The sequence below is a fragment of the Orycteropus afer genome, unplaced genomic scaffold (assembly GCF_000298275.1).
Source record: "Orycteropus afer afer isolate SDZICR_OR568_19922 unplaced genomic scaffold, OryAfe1.0 scaffold00542, whole genome shotgun sequence".
Classification (NCBI taxonomy): Eukaryota; Metazoa; Chordata; class Mammalia; order Tubulidentata; family Orycteropodidae; genus Orycteropus; species Orycteropus afer.
In genome coordinates, this window is record NW_006922129.1 from 1,056,523 (window position 1) to 1,067,573 (window position 11,051).

An 11,051-nucleotide genomic window follows, 5' to 3' on the forward strand; every position below is an offset into this window, starting at 1 on the left:
TTTGTCAAACTCATTTCCCGGTGTGACAGTGGATTTGGCTACAGCAACAGGGTGGTAGACCATATGGTCCACATGCCCCCCAAGGAATAAGAGCCCCTTGAAAGACCAGCTCAAGCAATAGCACTGGAGGAAGAGAAAGGCCTTCAGCTTCTGGGAAGTCCCTGCTCCAACTCAGTCCCCCAACACTGAGAATCTCCCATCATTGACAGTTTGCATCTCAGACCTGAAGAAGGAGAGAAGCTTAGAGAGCCCAACCTTGTTGTGTACCATCAATCAAGTACACTTACTCAGCCCCTCTCCCCCTCAAAAATTAGGAGAAACAAGAGACAGACTTCGTAGGGAAGAAAGATGGTTCCGTATCAAAAGAATACCCTGCAGCCTTGCTTTTCCCAGGAAGGTTCCCCAGCCTTCCCTCTCTACCCTACATAAATCAAGTGCTGTTTGTTGTTGTTATGTGCCATCAAGTCGGACCGACTCATAGCGACCCCTCCTTGGGTTTCCAAGGCAGTATCACTACGGAAGTAGATTGCCCCATCTTCCTTCCGAGGAGTGGCTAGTGGGTTTGAACCGCCAGCCTTCTGGTTAGCAGTCAAGTGCCTTAGGCACTATGCTACCAGAGCTCCCCATAAATCAAGTAGAAGTTTCAAATTATTTATTCATTCAACAACCATTTCATAGAGGAAATGTACATAGCCCAATAACAAATATTTCATAGAGAAATGGATGTATTATTCCAACCCACCATGCCCCAAACTTTCTCTGGCTCATTTGATCTGTCGCCACTCCAGGGGACGTTTAAAAGTGCTACATAAACCTGCCATGGGGCTGGAAAGGAGAAGGGGCAAAATGGTTTGGGAAGAGAAGAGCTGCTGGGAACTGAAGGACGGGGATTCCCTCCAAAGCGAGGGCCAAGAGGAAGGACCCTGCATCAGGACAGAGTTCATTTCGTCCTCTAGGGGTCAGACATCCCTTCTGAGGAAAGCAAAATTGACCACCTCAAACTCAGCAGATGCACCCTGCTCCTAGCTTTGCTGGTCTCCTAGGTTAGTTGCTCTTCTCCTAGTTTAGCTGCTCTTTGGCCTGCCTCTGCAGTCTGATGCCTGGAAGCCTTGAGGGAAGGCAGAACTGTTGGGGGGAACTGCTTGGCATCCAGCTTGTCTTTGTACTGTAGCTCAGGGGTAACCAGGCGCTCACACTCCTCCTGGTCTTGGGAGCTCAGTCCACTCCGAAGTATATAGCCCAAAACCTTCGCTGACCCAAACTGGAAGGGGCGGAACCGCCGGTCAGTGATGTACTTGGGGTCAAGAGCCTCTCCCCCAACCAAACAGTGTTTGGCCAGGGCCTCTCGCCGGGCCCGGAGCTCTGCCACAGCACTCTGCAGCCGGCTCCGGCCATATTGCTCTATTCGTGTCCACAGACTGCGGTTGAAGTGAACATAGAGAGCCCAGTCCAGGTTGTTCCAGGCACGGGCTCGTGCAGCCAGCTGCTGCTGCTCTTCAGTCCGTCTCCCTTCCCTGACAGCACCGAGGCCTCCTCGCTCGCCGCCAGCCTGGGCATTGTGAATGAAACCCACCACATCATCTAGACCCCAACACAGGGCATCTGCCAGCAAGACCAATGACTCATCAAAGTACTCAGCCACTAAAACCAGGTCAAAGACAGAGTCTAGCCAGGCCAGACCCCACTGGATGAAGGACGAAGACCCTGAATCTACAGAGGCAGGGCTGGATAGCTGGCTGTGACCATCTGCAACAGTAGGAGCAGGATGGAAAAGAGCGTTGGGATCCAGGATGTGGGCTTGAGGGCCAGCACCAGAAGGCAGGACATGCAGCTGTGGAGGGATGGGGTCTCTGGCGGGATGAGGATTCTTTCTCTTGGTCCTCATCTCTGGGGGGAAGGGAAGGCCAAAGTCAAACCATAGCAAGTTGCGGGCATAGTGGTCCCCACGAGCCCCAAGCCTGTAGAAGGCTCGAGGATTGGCCAAGAAGGCAGCCAACGAGGGGGCCTTGCGGAAGGCTGATGAGGTGGATTTATAATAGGAGAAAGCAGAGTGGGCCAGAGCTGCTGGGTCTCGGACAATGGAAAAGAAGAAGCTGTCAGAAGGCATGACCTGAAGTACCTGCAAAGGAGAGAGCAGACAGAGAAAGAACTGGGTCAAGGAGAAACATCACAGGCCATGTGCCCACGGATCCCCCAGCCTCCTCAAACCTCCTTCTGATGGTTCTGCAGGGACTGCACACACACGCAGTCCCTCACTAACTGTGCGAGCTTTGACAAGCTACTTACCATCTCTGAGGCACCATTTGCTTACCTGCACAATGGGCATAAGCATACTTTCCTTCCCAAGTGGTTGCAAAAATTACACAGATAAAGGATGTGAAGGAGCTGGGGTATCATTCCCTCCAGGTGAACATTTGTTTCCTTGGGCCTTTCTTTCTGTCTTGGACAGGAAAACCTCTAGAACCAAACTCTGTATTCATTTCTCCAACAAAAACCTATTAAGTGTCTACCGTGGAATTCTTGGTTACATCTCCAAGAAAGGAACTGGCCTCAGGCCTCTTCAAGGGGTCACTGGCAGCAAAAAAAAAAAAAAAAGAAGAAGAAGAAGAGGAAGAAGAAGGAGGTGACAATAATGCTATCGTGGGTCCAAGCCTCAGATGGGCAGGCTAGGCACAAGATGGCTGAAAGTGGGCATCTTGGAGAGTAAGAGACACCACTGGAATGGGGCTCTGGGGTGCCATGGCCACTTGGTAGGAGACTTCCTGAAAGATGGGACACGTTATCACACTTCTTAGTAAGAAGGAAAGTGGGAATAGGGCTGAACCACGTCCTAACGTGGTCCTGCAGGTGGATCCATGTCAGAACATCGTTCCTGAGGAGTGTCTGCCTCTGCAAATGAAACCTGTCATTGAACCTGACCTCCCCTCTTCATGGTATCACTCAGTCTGTTCCGCTGACATGGATAACCCTGCAGGCAAAGCTGTGAACTCTGTGTCTCTTTGAAGGCAGAGGACAACAATGCAGACAACAATCTTTGGCATTAAATAGACCTGGAATAAAATTCCAACTCTGTGTCCTTTTGAGCAGGTTACTGAACTTTTCAGAGCCTTTGTTTCTCTATCTATAAATCTGGATTAACACTTACCTTGAAGAATGAGAAAGGGCATGAAACATGGTAGGTATTCAATGACTAGTGGGGCCCGTGAAGGCCATTATCTTAGTCTGTAGAGAAACAACTTCAAAGGTCATTTTCTTCGATTCTCTCTCCATGGCCCCTTGTTGCCCATTAGATCACACCCATGCTCTTCAGTCATCACACCGATTCCTTTCTCCAGCTCCAGCTCCAACAAGGGTGTCTTTGCAGCTCCCACTTAACTCGTTCTACTGCTAACCTACCTTTTCCCTCCCTTGTGACACATACATGCCCTGCCTTGTCCTTGCTGATTCTTGGCCTGACTTGCTCCTTATTGCAGAATCCTACCTACCTTTAAAACTCACCTTCACGGCCCGAATCCACCCAGAAGCACCTCAGAAAAAAGCCCTAGTGATCTACGTCAGAAACTTGAAAAAATCAGCCATTGAAAACCCTACAGAGCACAGTTCTTCTGTGGCATGCATGCAGTTGGTACAAGTTGGAGTCAACTGGACAACAACTGGGCAATGGGGACAATTGAAAAGATAGTAGAACCATAAGATACAGGCATACCTTGGAGATAATTGCAGGGTTTGGTTCCAGACCATTGCAATGAAGTGAATAGTGCAATAAAGTGAGTCACACAAGGCTTTTGTTTTCCCAAAAGGGCATATAAAAATTAGATTTACACAACCCTGTAGTTTATACCCAACTCATAGCGACCCCACCTTTGGTTTCCGAGGTGGTATCACTGCAGAAGTAGATTGCCCAACCTTCCTTCCAAGAAGTGGCTGGTGGTTTGAACCGCCAGCCTTCTGGTTAGCAGTCAAATGTCTTAGGGACTACACCACCAGAGGTCCTATGTGTGTGGTAATATTGTAAGTTTGAAATATTGTGAGGATTACCAAAATGGGACATAGAGACACGAAATGAATACATGCTGCTGGAAAAATGGCACCAGCAGACTTGTCTGATGCAAGGTTGCCACAAACCTTCAATTTGTAAAAACCAACCAACCAACCAACCGCCATATCTGCGAGACACCATAAAATGAAGCGCCATAAAATGAGGTGTGCCTGCAAATCCTCGAGTCACTATTGGAAGTAAATGCTTCACAGGAGCAGCATGACTTGTATTGCACAGTGGTGTGGACTAGAAAACCTACCTCTCCAGAAAAGCATGTCTCTTTTACCGAATGTTCCACCCCTTACTCCACACACACACACACACACACACACACACACCTGCTCAGTACTGTGATGACATAATGGAAAGAGCTTTGACTCTGGAGATAGACTTGGGTTCAAATTCTAGCTCTGCCACTTTCTGTTAACTGAGACAAGTCATTGACTTCTCTGAGACTCAATCCTGCCTTCCTTGTAAGGTGATGGTGAGATTAGTACCCAGCCCTCAGGAAGTGTTCAGTGAAGGTTAGTTCCTTCCCTATGTGTTTTCATTTGCAAGCTGATTTTTTTTCTCTACAAGTGCTCTCAGGTTCCTGTGTGTGTGTATGTGAATACATACATTCATTTCCCCCATCAGAATTGAGGTTCCTGGGGGAGGGGGTGGTCAGGGGAGCTCTGGTGGTGCAGTGGTAATAAACAGTTGGCTGCTAACCAAAAGGTCAGTGGTTTGAACCCATTAGTCACCCTGTGGGAGAAAGGTGTGGCAGTCTGCATCCGTAAAGATTCACAGCCTTGGAAATCCTATGTGGTAGTTCTAGTCTGTCCTACAGGGTGGCTGTGAGTTAGAAATGACTCAGTGGCAACAGGCTGGTCCGTTTGCTTTTGTGGGGGGGGGGAGTGGTCAGGACTGGGTCTCTGCCCAACTATTTTGCTGGGCCCAGTCTAGGGCTTAGTGTATAGCTAATCTTCAAAATATGGCAGACATGGTGGGAGCGCTGGTGGCATAGTGCCTAAGGCATATGACTGCTAACTAGAAGTCTGGTGGTTCAAACCCACCAGCCACTCCTCGGAAGGAAGATTGGACAATCTACTTCCATAGAGATACTGCCTCAGAAATTCAAGGAGGGGTCACTATGAGTCAAATCAACTCAACAGCAGTGAGTGAGCTTTTTTTTTTTTTTTTTCCCTGTGAGAGAAGCAGGAGGAAGACAAGTTGGAAGGTAGTGCTGAGCTGGGCTCCTGGGGATGACAGTGGAAGGGACCAAAAAAGGCAAGGGGCACCTGGATGGAGAGCTTGGGGGTGTCAGGGTTGATGGGGGGATACACTGACATCAGGGAATACATTGTCGTGGAGTGCATTCCAGATGGGAGCATGCAGGAGTTTGGCTTCCAGAACTACTGGGATAGGGATACTTGGTGAGAGAGAACAGGAAATCCCACCATCTTTGTGGCCTCCATGCCCCACTTAGTGGTGAGGTCATGCCTGGCCGGCACTCGGACTTCTGGTCCCCTCCCCCAGTAGGCTTGCCCACAAGCCTAAGCCCAATCTTTCCAGGCCCACCTATGCCCCCCGAACACCCCTCACCTCCTTCAGGTTGAACCTCATGTGGTGACAGAGGATGTGAAAGGGGTGCTGGGTGTCTCCATCCTGGGGGTGATAGTTTTTGACCCAGGAGGCCTGGAAGAGCCTCGGGTAGCCAAACTGGTAGCGGGTGGGGAGAGCAAAGTGTAGGCCTTGCCTGTCCCCATAGCGATGAAGCAGGTTCAGCACGGAGCTGCTCCCAGATTTGTGCGTCTTCAGGAACACCAGCCGCTGCCGGGGTGGACAGGACGGATGGTGGACGCTTGGGTGCCGGGATGGGGCCCAGGGCTGTTGAAGTCGGAGCCCAACTCCAGGTAACCTGTACAGAGACAGGTGGGGAAGTGCCCCATTCCTCACCATCAGGGGGGTGGGTTCCTTAAGGAGAAGCCTCCCCTGTCTTGCCCCCGTGTCCCCAAGAGTCCCAGCCCCAGGTGGGACACAGACCCGCCATTGCAGGTTGGATGAGGTGGAGACTCACCTCCTCTGGAAGGGGCCCCCCCAGAGCTGTAGGGCGAATCCGATGGTCATGAAGACCCCCAGAGCCACGCCCAGGCTCCGAGGCCCCCAGAGCCAGAGTCGCATTGTCCTGGCAGGAGACGGAGGACTCATGTGGCCCAAGTGATGGTAGAGAGGAACAGGACGAGGAACCAAGGCAGAGACGGCCTGGGACAGCCACGTAGCCACGGGAGGCGAGGTTTGCAGATCGGGGGGTCATTCCCCAGGCCGGCTCACAGCCTGAGCTGGCAGCAGATTTTTGCCTCTGTCAGCGTCTAGAAGGGAAATGAGGGGGAAAGAGACGAGTGCAAGGAGACGGGTGGAGAGCTCTGTCCCCCAAGCAGCTGAAGCAGAATTCAGGGAGGGGGAGCCGGGGAGCTGTGGCGGCCCCACTCGGGGAGAGGGTGGGGCCGTCAACTTCTGTCTCAAATTCCCCACTCTCCCACCTTCAGTTTCTCCCTGAGCCTCAGGGATTCAGACAGGATGGGGAGAAAAAACAAAGAGTCCTGATCAGGAATAAAACGGCTAATGACAGAGAGCACAACACAGCAGATGACAGGACAGTGAGGCAGGCAGCGGTCGCATGATGATGCCAGCCTTGTGGCTTCCTCCGGAGGCCCTTGAGCTGTGATAAATGGGGACGAAGAGCCCCATTTAGAGGCTAGGAGGGGAAGCCCCACGGAGGGCCTGAGGATCAGACAGGGTTGCTGAGTCAGAATGATGACTCAATGGCAGCGGGTTTGATTTTGGGAGTTTGGGTAGCAGGGATGCAAGTCAGGTGACGGGAGACTTTCTAAGGAAGAGAAAGGGTCAGCCTTCTCGTTGCAAACTCCGGCATCTCTCCCGCCTAGAGAGTTCCCAGAGCAAGGACACTCTGGTGTGTGAGAGGCTGCGGGTGACATGGGGTGACTTAGGAAGCTCAGAGCTCTGTGTACCACCCACCCCACTTTCCAGCCCCATCAGCGCAACCAGAAGAGATTGAGAGGGTGGGGCTGCAGAGAAGGAGGCTGACTCTAAGACGCAGAGATACTGACAGAAAAAGATGAAAACACCAAGCTCCGAACTCCCTCTCAGGCCCGAGTTTCCTAATCTCGGGGAATCCAGCCCCACCCCCACTGATTACAACCTACAGTTCCAGGCCTGGCCCTTCAACAAAACCTGACAGCCTCCTTCCCGGGTGAGCAAGGAGTGACCCCAGACAGAGAGAACTCACATTTGCAACCCGGCCCCCGCTGCCCTCCCACATCAACTCCCCATTCCCTCCCGCAACCACAGCCCTTGGGATCCAGCCCCTGGCTGGACTCTGCCCAGATTTCCCCGTTTCCTTTCGTCTGGCTCTGTCTTCCCACTCGCCCCATCCCAGCTCTCAGTCCCCTCCAGCTTTGGTGAGTGCCTAGCCTGTCGCCAGCCCTTTGTCGGCCCCTCCAGGGCTCTCTCTATGAACCTCGGAATCTCCCCGCAGACACCCTAGTGGCTCTGCCAGGCACAGCCTCGGCCTCACTTGCCCACTCACCAGGCCACATGGGGAGCAGCGGGGAAACCGAGGTCGATCCTCCCGCCCTTCCCAGCCACCTCCTGGCTCCTCCTGGCTCCGCTCAACTTTCTCCAAACTTTCTCCGCGGCGCAGGCTCCTCCCTTCCCCCTCCTTTTGTCCCGCCAGTCCCAGCAACTGCTTCTGCTTTAATCATTTGTGTTCGTTCCTCCCGCCCTCCCTCCTTCCCGCCCGCATCGCTCCCTCTCCTTCAGGGCACCCCAGTCTGCCCTCAGAAGACACCACCTGCACCCTGCTTTCGCACTCAGGAATCAATTACACCTTTTTCTCTCAGCTTCCTACAGAACAAAAGGCTCATTCAGGTGACCAAAAGATAGTGACTGACAAGAGATGAAAGCAGGCGCTGTCAGGAAGGTGACGGGTAGCCAGACATCGACACAGAGAGCGAGCAAAGGGCCCCTCTACTGACGGCAGAGGGCAGTGGGTGGTAATACTCATAAAGCCTCCTGTTGGAGAATTTTATGAGTGACAAGAAATTTCTTCAAACAGGTCCTATTTGGTCCCCACTTTACAGATGGAGACACTGAGGCCCCGGAGGGTGACAACTTGCCCAAACTCAGTCCTAAGGGACAGGTATCAAGACAAGCAACAAACAGGAGTACACTGAGACAAAGTCAGGGTTCAGGGAGGACCACTGGGCTGAGGCACAGAGAGCCACACACACGGGGTTCAATAAATTAACCATTTATTTGCTGAATAAACACTGAGTCAAACACTGAAACATGAGACAGGGAAGTGCGGGAAGGATGTGGATGGCAGAGCTCATAGGATGAGCCTTTAATTTTTTTTTTTTTTGTACTTTAAGAAATTGATACTGAAAAAAGTCAACAGAAGTCAGGCCCACAGTTCCTGACATCTTACTCACCCCCCCAGACCCCTCCCTTGCACCCCATCAGCACCCAGCTCTACAGTTCAGGTATCAGGTACCCCCACCCCGTTTGAGTTCCACCCCTCCCCACTTCCATTTCATTCTTTCAAACCCCACCCTCAGTTCCAACTCTAAAAATCCTCCTTTTCTTCTTTGTTGGCTCTGACCACCAGCCCAAGGCTTAGGGGCATGGAGACCACACCTCTTCTCCTAAATAAATACTTGTTACCAAATGGGAAAAACAACAACAAAAAAGTGAACACCCACTTCCCAACCCACCAATGGGAATCTCCTGGCTCTGGGGCCCCAGCCATTCACCGACAATCTCTACCCTCTCCGTGCCCTTCGACTCCTCCCCAGACCCAGTGGAGAGGGGAGGAGGGGAAAGGGCCGTGAACCCTTCTGATGCTAGGGCACCCCTCCCCTGTTATCGAGGTCCAAGCAGGGCCAGGGCTGAGAGGAAGAGGATGAGGATGGGGTGGGTGTGAAAACCAACAGGCGCCCCCCCACCCCTGCTCCTGCCCTGGTTGTGGCGGGAACCACCACCTCCTCCTTTGCCCCCAGGGCTGTCCCTTCGAGGAGGACGAGGAGGCCGGGCTGGGGGGGCCACGGCCGCCGTCCCAGCCATCCAGTCATCGGCATAGTGCTGGCCCCCTCCAGAGCCGCTGGCATCCTCATCTGTAAGAAGGGAAAGGGCCAAGGCCAGGCGGGCAGGAAAGAGATAGGGGGATACAGAGAGAGACACAGCAGGGAGGAAGAGAAAACCAGATAAAGACACCCAGAAGGAAAGCACCACACAAGGACATAGAGGCGGGTGGTGGAGGTTGGAAGACAGAGACAGGGTCAAAGAGAGGGAGGGCAGGTGAGTGGGAGGGGAGGACGAAGACAGAAGAAACCGGCAGGTGAGTGGGAGGGGAGGACGAAGACAGAAGAAACCAGATACGCACAGAAATGAGAAAAGGAGATACCGAGACAGAGACAGCAAGAGAGACAAACGGATGGGGAGAGAGGATGAACAGGAAAAGACAGAAAACACACACAAAAGCAGAAAGCAGACAGGTCAGGGAGGGAGACAGGCAGACAGAAGAAAGAAGAGAGTAAAAATGTGAATACCTGTGCCTTGCTTCTCTGTGTGGTGAACCCCCTCCACCTTCCCCACCTCGTCCATGTTGCCCACCCTCCCCATTCTCCCTCAGTCCTTTCTATCCATTATAAGTAGCTTCCCTACTGGGTCGTAACGCAAGCATAGAGACCCTCTCATTGGCCATGTACTCTCTGACCCTTAAGCGCTCAATTAAGGTTTGTTAAATAAATGTGTGAGATAGTGAGTGAATCAATGACGTTTGAGAGTTCAGAGAAGCCCGCCTGGGAACTGCGAGCGGAGGGGAGGGGCTTAAAAGGCAGTGGGCGGGGCTCAGGGCGGGGTTGGCCCAGCCCAACCCCTTGGGATCTGCTCAGAGCTCTGGGTGCGTCCTGGCGTCTCACCCGTGTCCTGCAGGTCCAGGTCATGTCCGAGGGCGGCCGCCCTCATCCTGGCCGTGGCCGCCCGGAGCTGCAGCCGCCGCCTGCGTGTCGGGAGGTCGGGTCCCGAGACGTCTACCTCCAGCTCTGGGTTGTTGAGCTGTTCCGCCAGGGAGCTCCCGACGATGGGTGGCAGGTACCTGCGCGCCCAGCACAGACCCGATGGCTCCCGCGCGGCTCGCCCTCCCCCGGAGGCAGCACCGCCGCCCTGCCGCCCGCACCGCTCTCACCGGCCTCGTCCTGCTCCGGTCCAGCAGGGGGCCGCCTCCTGCGAGATGTCCGCCGCCATGCGGGGGTCCCCGCACACCATCAGGGGCAGCCCGGCCCAGAAGCCCCTCACCCGGCCCAGCCGCTCGCGAAGCTCCCACACCTGGGGGTGCGAGAGAGGGGCGGGCGGGAGGTGAGCGCTGGGCCCCCGCGCTGCGCGCCCTGCCTGCCAGCCCTCACTCACCAGCCGGGGCAGGTTGGTGCCTGCCGCCGTGGTGGGTCGCTCCTCCTCGGCCGCCAACGTCCAGAGCCGGCCCGCCTCTTCCCGGGGAGCTGGAGCTCGGCGGGTGCGAGCCGGCGCCGGGTAGGGGCCCCCGCATCCCTGAAATACCTGCGGCACGGGGAACGAGGGGCACATTTCAGGCTGGTCTCTGCCCTATCTGCCTCTCTCATTTGGACTGAACCTCCTCCTACTCTTTAATCCTTGAGGTGAAAGCCCCTCAGTGTCCCCACTCCAAAACCCCAGTGTCCTCTAACACCCTGCAGTCTCTTCTGGAAGCCCTGTCTCTCCAGATACCCTACACTGCCTCCCTAACACCCCCACACTGTCCCCCCACCTCCCCAGGCTCTCACCTCTACCTTTCTCTCCAGGTACCTGGGCTGACCTCCCATTCTGCCCCCTCACCTCCACCCTCCTCTCCCCTGCACCTGGGCTGACACCCCCACCCTCCTTTCACCTGCACCTGGGCTGACACCCCCACCCTCCTCTCCCCTGCACCTGGGCTGAC

General features: G+C 54.1%; 2 protein-coding genes across 2 annotated transcripts in view; both read right to left on the bottom strand.

Moving 5' to 3' along the window:
* Positions 1 to 1,039: 1,039 nt before the first annotated feature.
* On the bottom strand, positions 1,040 to 6,229 carry GAL3ST4 (galactose-3-O-sulfotransferase 4). Its single transcript, XM_007955882.1, has 3 exons — positions 6,099 to 6,229; positions 5,624 to 5,939; positions 1,040 to 2,119 (listed from the first exon to the last, which is right to left on the bottom strand). The coding sequence occupies exons 1-3, from the start codon at positions 6,227 to 6,229 to the stop codon at positions 1,040 to 1,042; spliced, it is 1,527 nt and encodes a 508-aa protein (XP_007954073.1).
* A 2,733-nt stretch (positions 6,230 to 8,962) lies between these two features.
* GPC2 (glypican 2) overlaps positions 8,963 to 11,051 on the bottom strand; it is a 6,466-nt gene continuing 4,377 nt past the window's right edge. The window contains exons 7-10 of the mRNA XM_007955832.2: positions 10,508 to 10,654; positions 10,287 to 10,426; positions 10,021 to 10,196; positions 8,963 to 9,213 (exon numbers count right to left, since the gene is read on the bottom strand). Of these exons, the coding sequence (XP_007954023.1) occupies positions 8,963 to 9,213; positions 10,021 to 10,196; positions 10,287 to 10,426; positions 10,508 to 10,654 (714 nt within the window). The remainder of the gene's footprint in view (positions 9,214 to 10,020; positions 10,197 to 10,286; positions 10,427 to 10,507; positions 10,655 to 11,051) is intronic.